We start from the raw sequence: 19191 nt of genomic DNA on the forward strand, positions 1-19191 counted from the left end.
ACAGGATGAAGTCAACATCAAAGGCGGAATTTTCTGTGTTGCGTGCAGGAAGAACATATGTAAATGATGATTTTATATTCTTTCTTTCGATAAATACCTTTATGTGAGAGAAGGTAAGGTCTCATACCCAATGGCGGTTTTTAAATCTGTTTTACATGCGTGTAAACAGGTCAGACACTAGTACCATTTTTCATTTACTACATGTAAACGTATCGGGAAGCTGACAGTGATGTCTGAAATGGTGGGATAAAAAACAATGGATATGGTGCCTAAGGCTCATTAAGAGAACATGCAAAAGTGATACAAAGTGATGCGAAACATGATAAAAGCTCCCTTGTGGTATCACGTGCCTAGCTTTATACAAATGCAGCTGGTTTTATGAATTAGCGCAAAGATTCAAACTGGGCACGTCCACAGTCCATGCAGACATTAGATTGTTTTTTTAATAAAAAAAAAAAAAAAAAAAAAAAAAGATAATTCTGATAAGTAGTCGCTGTCTCTAGAGGCACTAGAGACCTGTACAAGTGGGAAAGTTTGCTAATGACTGTACCGATTTGGCCATACGCATATCATCTTGCCCACCTTTATTGGAACTGCCTAATGAACCTAATAATACGCAACCACTATTGCGCATGCACTTCACACCTTTTTCCTTTACCCACCTACACTTTTTATAGACTACTAAATGCACCAATGTGGTTTTTACATAACTGTGCGAGTCTGTGTGTGCCATACATACTGCATGTGCTAAGCACAAGGGATCTCCAGAGTCATCCTCAAGCATTTAAGAAGCCGCGGAAGGAGACACTGCGCTTATGAGGGGGGAGAAGGCACATTCACACCACACATTCTGCAAAATCCCTGAGAGTGCCGGAGTAAGGGGGATTTACACACCTTCCAGTTGCACTTTTTCCGTTTAAAAGGCGGACTTCAAGCAATGTAACAGGCAGTTTTTGCAGTTCATATATGAGCCTTTGTGAGTTTGTCTAAACACTGCATGCAACTATGAATGGTCAAAAAGTGGGGCTAGCGTGCCTTTAGTAACACATGCTCGGTACACCAGATTCATAAAACACTGTATAAATACAGCGGAGTATTTTGTTTTTACTTTCATACCAGTTTCTTTAAATAAATTTAATATTTTAATTTCCAATAGAAAAACTACACTACTTTGGTCACCAGAGAAGTTGCTACATGTTCTTTCTGGTAGGCTTTGCAAATGCTCACATATAATCAGCAGCAGCTATTTATATAGCGCCACTAATTCCGCAGCGCTGTATAGAGAACTACCTCACATCAGTCCCTGCCCCATTGGAGCTTACAGTCTACATTCCCTAACATACACACACAGACCGAGAGAAAGAAGGTCAATTTTAATAGCAGCCAATTAACCTACAAGTAGGTTGTTAGAATGTGGGAGGAAACACACTCAAACACAGAGATAACATACAAACTCCATACAGATAAGGCCGTGGTCAGGAATTGAACTCATGACCGCAGTGCTGTGAGGCAGAAGTGCTAACCACTAAGCCACCGTGCTGCCTGTGCTCTATAAAAAGACAACATAATAGCACCATTCCACTTTTATTAAAACACCACATTACTACATCCAACTATTATTTAGTAATCAAACACAACTCCCAGCATGCAATGCCAAGCGAACATATTAAAAGACACAGATGGCCAGCTACATTTGCCTATTTAAAGAAAACAGTTTGTCTTAAGTTTTTCAAACTAGCACAATGTGTGCCAACATTATTCACTTGTACTTCAAAAAAATTGGAGGGGGTGCCCTCTCATTACCTCTTAATTGACCCTCTGACCTTAAAAACAGATCTTGCTCATCCGTTATATTAATATTGCAGGTCTTTATTTAAGAGATTAATTAATTTCTATAGCATTTCCGTTACCTACACAGAGCAGAGGCAAACAATTTGTGGGCTGTAGCAATAATTATGACATGCAGCCAATCGATTCATTAGGAGTCAGTGACATCACTAAGGTACAACAATTCATTGATAAACTGCATATAGATATTTGTTCAGCCCATAAAATAGCCGTCTGCATTATGAAACTCATAAAATGCATCATTGATGCTGTTGCCACAAGGTGAGTTGAAGGTCTGCATTATCATGAATATTGATTCAGCTCACAAAACATGTCTCAGTTGTGTGCAGGTGCACTGTAAGCTACAATACATAAATGTAATATATAAATGTTAACACCAACTTTTCAATATGGATATTATAATTAGGTAGGTTTGCACTTGAGGTTAGTAACATAGGATTGCACTAATTGTGGTACAGGTAAATTCACTAAGCAAACAGACTGTAAGACGGCATAAGCAAGGCCCTCTCTACCCTTTTTCTCACATCGGCAACATCCTCTGTACTTCTGTTTATGTGTATTTTTGATTTGTAACTCTGTCTGATGCTGCACCTTACAAATAATGATGATTATGATAAGATATACGCACCAGAGACAAGGCAAAGGTCCTTTCTCTGCAGAGAAATTACAGATAACTACATGGATTAAAGCTAAAGTGAGCTTGACTTTTGTGTAAACACTCTGGTATACATTACTCTGCACACACTTTCATAAACAGAGGCTTTGTGTACAGTAATCATTGTTTGTTTTGGGAAGAGAATTATAAAAAATTAAATCTCTTAATAATCTGGAAGATTTTTGTTGTTTAGTCCTTTTACTAACAAAGAACAAAGAAATTAAAGTCTTCCAAGTAACTTTAAAATCAATTCTAAACCACTTATAGTAGGAAGTGGTATCATTATACATAAGTAAAATAATAAATTAATTTTCTCTTTAGTAAAAGCCCCATAACAGTCTTTACAATTACATAGTTGTAACTATCCATAATTTGCAGGGGTAGTACCAGATTTTAAAGATTAGACCATAGAGACTTTTGTCCCTGACAATGTCCCTATCTTTCAAAACTCAAAAACCGACCGATACAAATTCTCTTAGTCTGCATGCATACTGGATGTCATTTTTACGCTCAGTTCTTATTTGTCAAAGAAGGAATGTAAACCATTCATAAGCCTCACAAACAGAAAGGCCATATTAGACTTTGCCAAAAATAAAAATCTAAAAATGTGAGCCCAGTTCTGGAACAGCATTCTTTGGACAGATGAACCTACGATCAACCTGTACCAGAATGATGGGGGGAAAAAGTATGGAGACGGCTCTGAAAAACACAGTGGAGGCAGTGTCATGGCATGGGCATGCATGGCTTCCAATGGTCCTGGGTAACTAGTATTTTATTGATGATGTGACAGAAGACAGTAGCAGTCAGATAAATTCACAAGTAAAGGAATATAGAGTCTGCTTAGATTCAGCACAGATGATTAGACGGCTCATCACAGTGGCGTTTTGGGCCAAAACATACTGCGGGAGCAACCCAGGTGTTTTTAAGGCACAGAAGTGGAATATTCTGTCAATCACCCCGATCGAGCATGCACTTCACTTGCAGAAGACAAAACTAAAAGGTAGAAAGACCCACAAACAAACAAAAACTGAAGACAACTGCAGTAAAGGCCTAGCAGAGCATAACAAAGGACCATTTGGTGATGTCCATGGGTTCCAGGATTCAGGCAGTCATTGCTAGCAAAAGACTTGCGAAATGTATTAAAAATTAACATTTGAGCCCCTGAAAATAGAGGACCGTGTATAAAACTGGTTACAATTCCTATACGTTTCACACGACATTTTTGTCGTTAATTTTGCTCTTAAATTAAAGCTGAAAGTCTGCACTTCAATTGCATCTCCTTACTTTCATTCAAATCCATTGTGGTGGCGTACGAGCAAACATTATGATAGTTGTGTCACTGTCCAAATGTTTCTGGTCCTAACTGTACAAGATGTCCAGCAGAAGACTCGGAGAGATTCACGAAGGAGAGAAGCAAGGGAACCTGAACCTGCAGGTTTAATTCTGTTCTTTTATGCAGGTCCAATAAAGATCTATAGACCTTTGAACTCTGGCTGGACTGAAATGCAATATGCAGACTTAACCTCATGCATCTAACTCCCATTGTCCCATAGACTGGAAGCTTTCAAGTAGAGCCTTCTTACCTCTTTGTCTGCATTACCCTGTATCATTTTATTATTGTGTTTGTCCCCAATTGTAAAGTGCCTTAGAATTTACTGACACAATATAAATAAATGATGATCATCATCTACAGTAAGAACAATCAAATCATCAGACACTTGCGCAGCTTGTTCTTTCAAAACAATTGAATTTCAAGGAATAATAAAAAAAGTGTGCAAAAGAAGATGTATGAAAGCAATCAGTGAGGACCGAAGTCAGTCTATAAATGAGGAAAAACATATATAACGTAAAGCTGGATCAAACGTCTATCTCTCTTAATATGTAAACCTCTAACAAAAGATTATTTTTGCCTTATCAGGTTTGGTCCGCAATACAACCATATACCTGGCTCACTTGTTCTGTTTCCAGCTACTCATTGGTAGCTGTAACAGGTCTGTGTATATAAATAGCTAGAAACATCTGGATGCATAAGGATAATTTTACATATAATACAATGGTGGAGACTGAGTATCCAGGTAAGAAGATCAATTCACTGATAAGATCACTTAAATGTATCTATCTTTAATAATAGTAGATAAACACATAGGTTGACAAAAAACTATTTCCACAATAACAGCTGAAACTACAGTAAATTGGACGTTTGTACTTACGGAAATATTTCAAGGTCTCTTCAATTTGTTCAGTAGTCAAGTCAATGTTGGCATCAGGAGAGATGAGAGGTGTTTGGAGCCAGTCGTCGTGCTCATATCCATAGATGGTGTCAGCTCTTAGCTTGTAATGGGGCAGCTGCTCTTCCAGTAGACTGATGATTTCAACTTCCGGAAGGTCAGTACTGTTGCACACATCTGTATGGACAAATAACTCTTATTATGGATGTCCAATGTTCAATTTTTAATGTGTTTTATTTTTTTTAATAGAGCAGACAATCATAATTACTAAAGAAATGGAAACACAGGCCAGTCATTTGTGATACTCTAAACTTATGCATAAATCCCTGATATAGTTTCATTTTTCAGCAGCAGCTTAGGTCAGACTCCACATGCAGAGACTTAACAGAATATCCTTGCAACTATGTGATTCTTTTCCTGACTGGAGAAAATCATATACAATCAAGGGTTGGCTATAATAAGGCAGACAGAAAATGACAGACAGCAGGGATTAGAAGGCATCAAATGGCAATAAATCATGTTTCTTTTTATTTTAGGACCCCATATGCGTCCCCATGGTTTAGTGGGAACCAGCTCAGGCTGTCTAGCGTTGGTGTTAGTTATGGATATTAGGTAGGGACACTTTTTAAAAAAAAAACAAAAAAAAAACACACACACACACAAATATATACAATATATACAATATATATATATTATTTTTTTTTTTTTTTTTTTACAATGAACAGCTTGGCCTGGAAAGAAGTTCAGATTGCCAACTGACATCTCTTTGCTCCAGTCACATTGTGAATGAACGTGTAATTTCACAATGCACTGTAAGAGTCCGCCAAGCGGCTGGTAGAGGTATTACAACCCATACAAATTAATTCTTACGCTTACAGTATGGTATTGAGAGACAAAATACTAACTCATGAACAGTGCACCGAGATAAAAGAGTGACATGTCCCTTTAATGTTTACTATGTGTGTATTTTAGCAAAAAAGGTCACTTATATATCCAACCCAAGTTTGTACATCAGTGACATCAAAAAGATAAATTGAGCTGTTCTAGCAACAAAAAGTTAGTGGCATACAAATACACACTCTATTACAGCAAATATTATAATAATAATATTATTATTATTAATAATAATAAATAATAATAACAAGAACAATATATAATAGCACTTTATCAAGCATTCAAGACGCACTGACAAACAGGAATGCCAAATTGCATGTAAGAGGAACAAACAATCCTGGCCTCTGTTATACAGCAGGTAATAGAGACAGTGTTAATATATAAACAGGTATCCGTTGCAAAATCCTGGTATTCCTCCATATTAGTCTCGAGCATCATTGAACGACCTGATCATCTTGGAGAGGAATAAAATTTGCAATGCATTCTGGAGCATGGTGCTATAGAAGCCTACAGCACTTCTGTTTCTAGGGGCAGGAGCCACAGCATTGCTAAAGATACTGCCAGCGGCCCTGTCCCTTCAAATAAAAGGAGCAGATTACATGAGCCGACTCTTAATGCCCATCTTACTTCCTGCAGCCTGGAAAAGTATGGTAGTCTTGGCCTGATTCGCTTATTGACTTCCCCCAGACTGGCCCTTAGTGGTGCCCACAAGTCATGCAGCGGATAGGAGCAGCATACATCATAATGATGGGGCACACTGTGATAGCGCATAATCTTCTATGGACAGAAATGACCCTTACAATGTTAAGGAGAGGGTAAAAAAAAGGTGATATTCCCTCCTTAGACACAGTACAAGTGTGTTACATGAAACCTATGGAATGGGGTAAAAGGGCTTGTCTGCAGAAGGGTTAGGTTAAATTAGTTGGTGTACTTCCATTAAACTATACTTATACCCTCATCAGCATTGCTTGGAGACCAGGAGGAGATTTGGCATATCATATGACAAGCACAAGAGTTACAAAAAATGATATGCATCTGTCCTTCAGATATACTCCACTCAGGCTATACTTTCCACAACATATTAACTATTAAAAAAGAACAATGACAATGCAATAAAAAGGAACTACAGTGAGAATATTTCTTCTCTTATAAATAGCTGGCCACATATAACATTATACCAGTTTTTAATAAATGATAAGATCATCCCACTGTCTCTATTGCATAGATCAAGTTCCTCTTTTAGACCCAAATCTGTAGCATTATTTCTTTCCATGTTCCTTTCTTTTGTCTGATGTGACCTCTCGCTATTTATGTGCCTTTTCCTCTGGTTGCCAAAGTCTAAAGGATATTAACACACGTTAATATCCTTTTATTTGACCTATTTGCCAAACGTCTGAACAGAGTCTAATTCTGCCACACAACCAGTGGGATAGTGGATTCTCAGCTCAAAAAGTTCCATTTGGAACTCAGTAAATTATCTCTAGATATGATCATGAACTGCACTAAAATACATTTATCAAAGGAATAAAAGTTCACACACAGACACAAGTTTACATGGGTGCAAATGGTTTGGGTGTATTAACCTAAAAAGATTTAGTCATTCAAGGTAAGGCAACATCCCTGTAGCAGAGTGAACATATACTAGGTAGACTTTGTAAGTGTTTATTCAGTAAACATCAACTGTATTGACAATGGCATGTAACAAATCACTATAATAGAAAAGAAATATTTTTTTCCAATATTTTTAATTAAATCAATCTGTACGGACCGCTTTCCACTCCAACAGTTGTATCTACATATACTTGTATATTCATTTACATATTATATTCACCTGTTACCCTGCCTGCTTAATTAACAGATACGATGAGACTGTTATCTATTCACTGTTAAACAATAGACATATGAGTAAAGCACAGTAAAGAATAACATTAAGTATAAAACGTGGTTATTTTTCCTATTTGTATTTCAAGGTTATTAATCTTTCTTTTTCTTAAATTAAATACCATCAGAATCATCCAATTTACCCCGTCCCAAAACAATATCATTAACAAAGTTTTACATACTCATTTTGTGTGAGGATTCTGTTTCCCCTTCGTCCCCTCCTGTCTCTGTCAGTGGGTCACATTTTGCCTCCAGCTGTCATGACCACTGCCTGTTTAAAAGCAACACATGCGAGCACTGCTGCTGGTGCCCAGGCCGGCTGTCACATGGGCGATGACTTTACTGACTAAACATAGCTAAAACATCGCTCGAGCACGAACAGGGCCCTGCTGATCTACCACTTCACATCAACTAAAAATGGCTGCCCTTTCAACTTCTGCCAATCCCTGTCTCTAACGCAGACTAGGCTCAAAGCTAAAAGCAGAATGTTGGATATATGTGACCTCTACATAAAATTCTATCAATAAATAAGTAAAATAGATAAGAATCTTCTGCACAGTTTTCATCTCTCATAATTTAGCCATGGGTTCCCTGCCCACCATTAAGGCTGTAATGTTTGGTAGCTAGCAAATACATCTCCCTGCATTCACAGATCCTTCATTGCAGTTTCTTTATCTCAATTATCAGCTTAGTAGTTCATGGATTTCAGAAATATTAAATATATATTTATATCCAGCTGTAGGACCTCATAGGCAAACCGAGGGGGTTTTTTCCTAGTGCCTAGAAACCCCCCTCCAAGCCTGGGGCACTGTATAATTGAGGTGGCTGGACCCTGCCCCGCTTCACACGGCTCTGCTTGAGTAGTGCACGCAGCATTGCCCATGTATATTATGGGGATAGGAAGAGTTGGAGAGCAGCCAAGCACGGTCTAAAATTATAGCCACGCCCCCATACATGCTGGCCACGCCCACTGGTGGCGTGGTGTGGAAACCCCCCTCTACAAATCCTGCGTTTGCCCCTGGACCTGCATATTCAGGGCATTACAACGGCTGCAGCAACTTTTTATTGTAAGCAATGTTTTTCCATAACCTAAAACCATAAAGGTTTCTTAATGATAGTGGTCCCTTAGGAATATAATCTGACAGACGCTTACTTGTGGTGTCAGATTCTCCTGTTTACACTGGCCTTTTTGCCAGTAATACATTTACCTTTTTCAGCCAGTGTGATTTCTTTTTAGAAGGAAATATGTACAAATTGCCTACCTGGACTTTCATTATTTAGCCCTTACACACTTGCACTTATAAATAGCACATCTTGGTTTGATGGGCTGATTTTCCTTCATCAATAGTTTCCCTTACTTGCCTAGATGTCCGGAGATCAGGAGAGGATCGAGGACACACTTGCTGGCCTCACCTTGCAATTATACAACTAGCAATAGTGGAAGTTGCTCAATTAATTTATAGGTTCATAGCAGGTGCTTGAAAGGGCGGGGTTATCCTGAAAGGAACAAATACAGAGAAAAATCCCTCAGCACATTGCTATAACCAGTAAAGGAGTTTGTTATTTCTTTTTGTACATAAAAATGCAGAAATCTCAGGTGAACACATTTGCAAATGTATGGAAAGCCACCCGCCATTTCACAGCGCTTTTATTAATAGGGTGATCCTAACCCTAAACAGCGAGAGTCCCTATTTTTGAATACATATATGTGTTTTTAAATTGAGAGCTAACTTACCAAAAGGTACCCCAAACTCCTCCAAATGGCAATATGGCACCAGCACTCCCCCATCAGCTACTGACACCATAGCATGCCTCTCAAACAAACAATAAAGAAGGGGAAGTTGCTCAATCACTTTATATGTTCATAGCAGGTGCTTGAAAGGGTGGGGTTAATTATACAACTAAGTCAATTATTTCATAATCTGTAACCAATAAGCTGCAGGAACATTAAAGATAAAAGCTGCAAATTTACTGACAATTTTATAAAATGTATTAAGGTATGACATTTTACTGACATTATATTAATTGTATATTATGAAAATGTATACAGGATACCAGGATATTTTGTAGAGACCCTTTATTCCAAAAGATCTGGAAACCTGAAAGAAAATATATGTAATCACTGACCACTTCTTCCTTTAATCACTGTGAGGAGCACTATTACATAAAATACTGAGAAATGAAATCCTTACAGGGGTAACTTAAAGCAGCAAACACACACAGAAGGAATTTTTTCCTTTTCGTTCTAAGATGCATCTGATGAGTATTTTTCAAAATCTCTCTGGAGCTTGAAAAGTATGGCTGCCAGTTAAACAGTATGTCATATGAACGCACGTGGGGAGGAAAAGGGAGATGATTTCACAGCATACAGAGCTCAGAGAGGTGTTTCAAAGAATCTACGCTCACTACATTGTGTGCCATGTGACTGTGGCTGACATGGTAGTTTATGACACTGTGCAGAATTATAAATCATTAATAGCAGCCTGAAAAAAACAACAAAGAAACATGGTAAAAAAAAAAAAAAACAACCTCTTATAGCCTTTCAGAGTGATTTATGTAAAAAAAAATTATCTTTCTCATGGGATTGCAGCTTTCAATGTTTTCCTTTTTTTTTTTTTAGCAAATTACATGACAAAAAAAGTATCCAAAAAACCTTGAATTCTGAGCATCTAATTAAAAAAAAAAATCCAAATTTTTATCAATTAAAAGGGGGTTCCCTGGCTCGAGTCACTCATTGGTATATTATGTAGTTTAGTAGAGTTAGCTGGATGTCATATTTTATCAAGTTAATTTTTAACCAGCGAACTTCCTGAAAAGTTAACATCAGCTAATCTCCCAAAAATTGTGCAAATTAAAACATGCTTTGTTTACATCTTCCTATATCATATACTGTAAATACATGTGCAGGCTAGCCAGTAGGGTTCATCAACTAATCAGCTTTTATCTGTCTAGAGCAAGTTAATCTAGGTACACACTACAAGTTTTTCACCCAACTATCATGCCAATCACACAATAAAAGACTGTTAGGTCAGATATCACATTAGTCTGTACGGTCCCACGATCATGTTTTATTGTCCCAAAGTACATCGTATTGTTTGATTTGATAACCAAACTAAAAATCTCCATAAACGATGGAACAATGTTGTGTTAATTCTGTTGATAGTTCCTTCAATGGGTGGGGTACGGGTTAACGGCTATGGGAAAGCCGACATAGTTTTAAATGAAGCCACAATAATGATGGCTATAAGAGCTATAATAATAAAAAGCCTACTTACTATATAACAGATGATACGTTTTTAAGAAGGTTTCAATCGGCAGCCAGTGAAAGATCCGAATGGGGTAAATAGCTACAGTAGGAAATAACGTCATTTAGCATAGACAGAGTGAAAATGCCAATTTTAAAGCAGCAATACTCAGACCCCACATCTGTACTGCATTATACATGGAGTGGGTTGTGGGTATCGCCGCTTTAAAACCGGCATTTTCACTCTATGTATGCTAAATGACGTAATTTCCTACTGTAGCCATTTACCCCATTCGGATGTTACACTGGCCGGTCATTGAAACGTTCGTAAAAAGTTATTATCTGTTAGATAGTAAGTAGGCTTTTTATTATTATCGCTCTTATAGCAATCACTATTGTGGCTTTGTTTAAAACTATGGGCGTGCATATTTAAATATTGTTACAACATCTAACCCCTAACCCCTTTGATTCCCTCATGCTCCATGGCACTTATTCCACATCTGTGATATTTGCTTGTATCTGACCTGAACTCAACCCTGACACTGAAATATCTGGCCTCCAAAAATGGAACTCCCGTTTCCCAAATTTCAAAATCATGGACCTGTTGTGCACATTCCAGCCTACATTACACTTAATCTCGGCTAATGGATGTCAAGAGATGGCTTATAAAATTATCCATCAGATGTATCTATCCCTGAGGCATACCATCTACCTGTCACCCGCTAGCAACTGCCCAAAATGTGAAATGGGACTGTCCCCAAATCCAACTATTCTGGGCTGCCCTGACTGGATACAGCGCCAACACCTTACACATACCATTCATTAGCACAGCTCATTCAGCAATTTTTAGGCACTTGGCTGACAAACCTAACATCCCCATGGTCGACAAAAAGTTATTGTCACTTCTCGGGGAGGTGGGACTATATTGCAGCAATGGATACATCACACACCACCAACATTGGACATGGCAACCTCCAGAGTTTTATTCATTTTTAACATCAATAATAAGGAACTCTCCTGGTTCTGGATATATGTTTGTGGGTGTTGTGTGTACTGAGGTTCAGCCCTTTATTTAAATTAGTTTAGCATATTGCTGTTGGGACCGCATATATCTGCACAGTGTGTAGGAGTCACGATCTTTTGAGCCAGTAGCTATGACCGTAGAAAATCACAGATCGGACGGTAAATCGTGTAAGACGTGTATATGCATGAATCAGCATGCTGATTGGGACTTTCAGTCGTTGTTAAAATCATTAACAATATCGCATCAAGGAAATTTTTCTGTAGTGTGTAACTAGCTTTATACAATCAGGCAGGCAACCAGTCAGTCTCTGATTGGTTGCCTGATCTACTGCAAATGTTATACCTATATGCAATGTTCATAAAAGAGCTTTAGCTCCTACATTCACTTTCACCTGCAAAGCAGAGATCCTTTGCGTGAAGTAAGTAGTAGGTGCAATAATTTGCTGTGTCATGTTGGAAAGACCTTATTCTGACCAATTTGTTGTTTTTGAAAGTAGAATGAGAAAATTCTTACGGCTACTGCACACTTGCACGTTGTTAGTAAATTGCCTTCAGTAAATGTTCATAATATAACATACATAGCAATAAAACCTTGTGCAAAGATGGTGGAGATAGAGACTTTTGGGAGCAAACATGAACTGCTCAGGGTTGTGCTTAATTTGCAAAACTCACTTGGATGCCAGCCATGAATTCAATTAGCAGTATCCCTTCCACTCATGCACCTGGTTACAACAGCAGAGACAGATGATTATTATAAGAATAGCACCAAAACCTGCTACTGTACCGTCAGATCATCTTACACAGCAAATGAATGTACAGAGGGAACAAAGTACAAAGAATAGCCGGCTTATCAGGCAATCCAAACAAAAATCTGCCTAACAGTAGTAACAATAGCAAGCATGACTTTCACTAGTGCAGCTGTTGTTACGGTCAGACTGCTTGACCAGACTATGTTGTGTGTCACTGGCATTGCAGGCATTGAGGATATAAAGTTCGGGTTTGCTTTATGGCTACGTAAACCTATTGGATAGTGTGTAATTTTTATGGGAGTGAAAATCTTCCAAGAAATTCAAAGGACATGATTTACAATAAAGGTCAGCAAATGCAGTTCATCATGTGCTGGAAAGCCCCTAGTATTTTATCCTCATTGTAACAATGTCTGCTGCCAATTCAGTGCGCCCCAGGCAGGTTACTGCCTTTATGCTCTACATTTTATCCACCAATTGTCCTTAAAAAGTTTTATAAACATATTACACAATAACTTACAAACTTACATATCTGTCCTCATATTCTCTGTATGTTTCTGATTACAAGACAGACATGACAAATGGCCTCAATAGTAAAGGCAATACAATTCTGCAAATGATGTAATGAATAGATAAGAATAACTTTCATTGATTCAATGCTAAATATTAATAAGATAAAACGCTTTCAGATTGGTACATGGGTGAAAAAAAATCAAACCTGATTGGGGGTTTTCAACATTATGATTACTTATTGTATTAAAATAACCAGGAAGATGCTTATTTTCATTGTCCTGGTTTGTATCCCACATCAATGTAAAGAAAACTATACCAGATGATATAATACATGGTTAAAAAGCACATGAGAGTAAAGTGTTCTCTTCAAACACACCAGAAAACTAGAAATGGATGTCATTCTCTGCAGAACAGTCGGCGTGGCCTCCACACTTTAACCATCCAATATAAGTATTTTCCACACCACAATTGCATTTGCTTAATTTGCCCACAGCAGTACAAGTAGATACAAGAACTTTACTTATTTGAACCAAAGAAACAGAAACATTAACTTGCATCCATAATTTCATTGTTTATCATGTGCAGTGGCTGCACATCATATAAAACTAATAAGCATTCATCTGTTCCTGGTAATGAAGTCAGGCCATACATAAAATATATGTATTTGAGGTAGCATTATTTGCTGGAAAGATCTCATATAGAATAAGTGATATGTTTCACTTCACTAGGGTATCCATTTTCACATAACTACTCTACGAGCTCCTGCTTTGGAGTTCTGATTAACTTTGCAATGTTCAATTTACAGCTTGACCAATACAAAGATACATTTTACAATGGGTTGCAATCATTGGCGGATCCAGGGGGGGCGATCGCCCCCCTTACCAGGGGCTTGCTGCCGACAGCTGCACACTGTGCAGGTCCGTTCAGCAGTGACAGTGTGCTGCCCGGCTGCTCTGATTGTGTTTTAAACACAATCAGAGCAGCGGGACAGCACACTTTCACTGCTGAACGGACCTGCACATACTGTGCAGCCGCCGGCAGCCTTAGAACACAGAAAGGGGGCGGGGCCTAAACCCCCCCCCCCCCCTAAAATCGCCCGGGGTAGGACAAATGTCTGGGTCCGCCCCTGGTTGCAATTTCTTTTAATTGCTTGGACACCATTAGTTCAGAATGTCTACAACTATTTCTATTGGGAAAGAAAAGGATGACAAGATTGGATAGCAAGAGTTCCATGCACCACCCAGTGGACACTGATGTTCATTGCATCACTGGTATAATAATATTCTCACCACAAAAAATGAAATAAAGTAGAACTGAATAGTAGACGGAAATGGAAATAACAGTTACCAAATTCATGCCTGGCTTGCTCTCCTCCCTGTATGACCATACTAACTTTTTAGTCCATCAGAAGTAAATTCTATGTGTTTTCCTGATACAGACAAGGCTTTCTTTTGGAAGTATAGTGGAATAAATGTATTTTATTACATGGAAATTATATATGGAACCTGGACAAATTAGGAAACATATCACTTATTCTATGAGATCTTTTCAGCAAATAATGCTACCTCAAATATATATATTTTATGCATGGCCTGACTTTACCAGGAACAGATGAATGCTTATTAGTTTTAAATAATGTGCAGCCACTGCATATGGCAGCACATGGATGCAATGTATACATGTATACAAATACTTAGAGGGGAAGTAAGTGTGGATAGGGCTGGGTCTAGGAGCACAAATATTGGGGTTAGCACAATTTCTGAAGTCCTGAAGTGACCAACAGTATGTACTCATTTCTATAGAAGTGCATGACACCCATGTAAAAGTGTGTGTTGGATACAATGACTGACGTTCCTTTCTCTATGTAGCATTTGGGAAAGGAGGAAACTTATTTTATTCTTTTTGTCACTTAATTATTTTTTTATTAGTTTTCTTGTCTTGCTGTGGAATATTCTTTATAGTGGAGGTTGTACTGGATCTTCCATGCATGTTAACATTGTTAAATGTAGTATTATGTAACTCTAATAGCAGGAATGGAATGGAAGCATCAGTTAGATCTACATAACACAACTAGATCGAAAAGTGTTGGTGTCAAGAGAGAGCAGATCTTGACCTCGATTTATAAAAAAGTCCCCTACCCCCAACATTTGAAAAAATTATAGTGAGATCATAGTTCCTGCACTGCTCAGGTACATGCATGTTATGAACAGAGAGTTCACACTGAACCAAATCAAGCATCCTGCACACTCACTTGACCCATGATCAGTTAATGGCGTGAAGTGTTCTTCCTCTGTTACCGACTGCTTAAGCTACATTGGCTTGAATGAGCCAACTGAATCACGAGCCAGTCATGCCAAAATCGATGGCGTTGGCAACCTATCATTTCAATTGGAAACCTTAACCATGTGAATATCAGTCAATGTCAAATAAGCCTTTCAGCAGCTCAATCGGAAAAGCAAAGACTTCTAGCGTTGATAATTGGATTTAGGAGAGGTTTTTGCCCTCCTTATGTGTGATCAATAATCTCTTTTTTAATATCTGTGTGCGTCTTTATTACAAACAGGTTAGAATTAGATTTATTTCATGGCAAGGAAATTATCCTCTTTACTCCCCCCTTTTAGGCAAGTTATTGTTTAAGCCATTTCAATAGATTTCAGCTTGGTTTCAGAGTAATAATTTGAGTTACCTTCTTACACATACATCATTAATTAAAGCGCCCATGTGTAGACTGTCTAAAGTTAAAGGGAACATCACATGATTGTAGACCAACTTTCACTGTTTGTTACTAGGTCAGCGAAATTTCCTGAAAGCATGTTGGGGAGATAGTTTGCTACACTTCATGTCTCAGAGCTCATAGGTTTCTGTGTGCATGCAGTAGTAGTCCATTTCCTTTTGGGGGAGTCTTTGTGGGTATGATTCTACTTTAGGTAGGACTGTTGAAGAGCAATTAATTGAGGAAGCTGGTTTTGAAGGAAAGTTTAATGTCACATGCACCTAGTCTGGGCCCAGGGTGCCTACCTGTGTGCCTTCACCGTCTTCCTCTTTGGTGTTGAGTGCCACGGCTCGCTCATGGTGGCCGCCATTTTGGATTTATATCTGTGTATGTCTCATGCATTTGTTAATGCATTAGGGCTCTCAGACTATTTAAGGCACCTGACCCTCTGCTATGGTGTCAGATCTTTGAGTCTCTCTGTCAGTTCGGACGTGGCTCCGTTCATCTTGTGCCTGCATACTATTACTCCATTTGTATCCAAGCAGCTTCTCAGCTCATCTGGTCCTCTGGGTGGTTCGTGCCTGCAGACTATTACTCCACCTGCATTCAGCAGCTTCCCAGATTGCCTGGTCCTTTGTGTGGTTCCATGGCAGCAAGCTATTATTTCACCTGATCTCCAGCTCACAAGCTTTACAGCTTCACCTGGACATCCAGACATCTCTGTCCTGCAGTCCAACTCCACCGGCAGCTTACCTGTTCCACCAGTACCTGCATATCTTTAGTACTCTCCAAATGGTCTCACACGGAAGCCTCTCAGTGGAAACCGCAAAGCCCATACCTCATTGCGGAGGTCGCTGGCTCCTTCTGCCTTGCTAGACTCCGCGCATCCTAGTAGGGTAGTGCTAAGGCGATCAGACCTCAAGGATCTGTGACATTTAACTTATGAAGTACATTCTACCACCCCTATTGGGGAATGCACTGCATATTGTCAGTTCTGGTGCCAGATTAGAAGTTGGAACGGATATCCCCAGTTACATCAAACCCCACATTCTCTGAAGGTCGTTGTGACTGAGCAAAGGGCCCTCCACTTTGCAAAGTTAAGCAACAAGGATGCTGGAAGTTTTGGATTGAGGTCCTCTCGAATAGTAAGCAAAGGATCTTTAAAGCTACCTGGACAATAGTCTCCTTGTTCTTGAATAAATGTAAGTAAAGTATTTAAGTCATATAATATTACAATTCTAGGATCCATTATGCACATTTCATGAGTGGTATCTCAGAGACCAAGTGTACAAATTACTTTGCAGGATATTGCTCCACTTGGGATTGGTCAATTTACTCAGACATATCCCTTAGCTTCTTGTTTAAACATCTAGCACATTTATCATTATCCTCCAGTTTTTCCTTGATAGACACATTTTGTGGTAGAAGCACGATAGTGGCTTCTGGTTATGCTAGAATGCACAAACTTCCTCTAATTGAGCCTCAACGTAGACGGACCCCTCACTAACGATGGCAATTGCCTATAAGGAGGACTTTTTGAATTTCTGTTTGGACTGAGGATTTGGTGTGCTTCATTTCTTTCAGTAGGATTAAAAAGTATTTTCTAGTGATAAGAGCAGAGCCGGATTAAGACCTCATGGAGCCCTAGGCAAGAAACTGGTTTGGGGCCCCCCCTCCCTGAAAAAATCCATAGCCACACACACACACACACACACACACACACACACACACACACACACTACAATACAAATATGCTGGCCACACACACACACAATACAATACAAATATGCTGGCCCCACACACACACACTACAAATACGCTGGCCACACACACACACAAACACAAAATACAATACGCTGCCCCTCACACACACATAATATAAATACAATGCCTGCCCACACACACTATATGTACATAATATAACAATTTTACTTACCTTTCTATTGCCTTTTTCTCTTCTTTTCTGCTTTCTTCTTTTTCTATGTTGCGCTACTGCTGCTCCTGTCTGCTTCAGCAATGCTCCTCGCCGAATCCCCACTCGTCATCACGCCCGTCACTCAGCGGGAGTGAGGAGGAGAGGAGACTGCCGGGAGCCGCCGCACGATAAGGTGACTTTTTTTTTCTTTTTTTTTTCTTTATTAACTCGGCGCACACTTTGGGAACCGCTGTCCTAAATCATTGTATAGTAGTGAATGGATTTTCACACAGGAATAACATTAATAAGAGCAAGTATAAGGAGGTGAATGGATTATATGAAGGGGGGAAATGGCAGACCTCCGTACAATTTGGCAACACTTTCATAAAAAATAAGTAAAGCGTTTAGGAGTAGTTATTTATTTGTATATGTTAGTCCAGGAGAGCAGACTTATATTATTGAAGAAATGAGCAATGGGAGCCGCAACAAAAATCAGTAAAATTCAAAAAGGACATTGATTAGCGTTTAAAGAACCACTCATAAAAAATAAATACCTTATTTTTCGCTCCATAAGATGCACTTTTTCCCCCCATAAAAGTGGGGGAAAAAGTGTGTGCGTCTTATGGAGCGAATACTGCATGCCAGAAAGGAAGGAAGAAAATAAAACTTACATGTCCAGCGTGGAGAAGCGGGTCCCGGCCAGGCTGCAGATCCTCCTGATCATCCGTCCCCCTGCCTATCTGTGAGGACCTACCTATCACATGGGACACATGGACGTGTAGCATGGAAACAACCTATAAAAGAGAAATGGAGGAGGAGGCGCCCCCTCCTCCATTTCTCTTTTATATATATATATACACATATTTGGCCCCAAGTATGTTGACAGATACGAAAAAGACTACTTCTACTTTTTTTGGATCTAACAGGGTTTGTGAAATGTAACCATTGTAATGTGTGTAAATATGTAAATCCTGCTAAGTAAACATTCTTAAATTATGATAATAGTAGAGAATTTGAGGTAAAACAACTTCTGAACTGTCTTTCCAAGTCAGTTGTATATTTACTATAATGTTCCTGTGGCTAGAAATACATGGGGGAAACCAAAAGGTCCCTAAAGTTACGTATACAAGAACACGTGAGAAACATTAAAAACAAGATTGAGAGCCACTCAGTATCGAAACATTTTCTACACAAACACAATTCAGACCCATCACAATTAAATTTCAAGGCCCTAGAACATGTTAAACTGGGATCAAGAGGGGGAGTGTTACAAAAGAAACTCACAAAGAGAAATGTATTGGATTTACGAGCTGGGAACTCTGTCGCCACAGGGTATGAATGAGAGTTACGAAATAGCCCCCTTTTTGTAACTCAATATCCTGTCCTGATGCTTTGTTTGATACTTTTTACAATGGTGTGATTTGCTACTTTTATCCTTCATCTATATCATTTTATATTCACTAGCAGTGGATTTGTATACTGCTATATTTCATTTATACTTATACCGGGGAAGATCTTATCTTGTTCTGAG

At 38.8% G+C, this 19191-nt stretch overlaps 1 protein-coding gene across 4 annotated transcripts in view; it reads right to left on the reverse strand.

Moving 5' to 3' along the window:
* The window catches only part of TRAK1 (trafficking kinesin protein 1), a 99000-nt gene extending 91187 nt beyond the window's left edge, over nt 1-7813 (reverse strand). The window contains exons 1-2 of one of the 4 annotated variants that reach the window (XM_075212467.1): nt 7689-7813; nt 4714-4908 (exon numbers count right to left, since the gene is read on the reverse strand). In XM_075212467.1, coding sequence (XP_075068568.1) covers nt 4714-4908; nt 7689-7692 — 199 coding nt within the window. In that variant the 5' untranslated portion in view covers nt 7693-7813. Of the gene's footprint in view, nt 1-4709; nt 4909-7688 lie in introns of those variants that run through there. The other 3 variants (XM_075212469.1, XM_075212475.1, XM_075212473.1) reach the window with 3 other exon arrangements.
* Between the last annotated feature and the right edge of the window lie 11378 nt (nt 7814-19191).

This window comes from Mixophyes fleayi, chromosome 5, assembly GCF_038048845.1.
Source record: "Mixophyes fleayi isolate aMixFle1 chromosome 5, aMixFle1.hap1, whole genome shotgun sequence".
NCBI lineage: Eukaryota > Metazoa > Chordata > Amphibia > Anura > Limnodynastidae > Mixophyes > Mixophyes fleayi.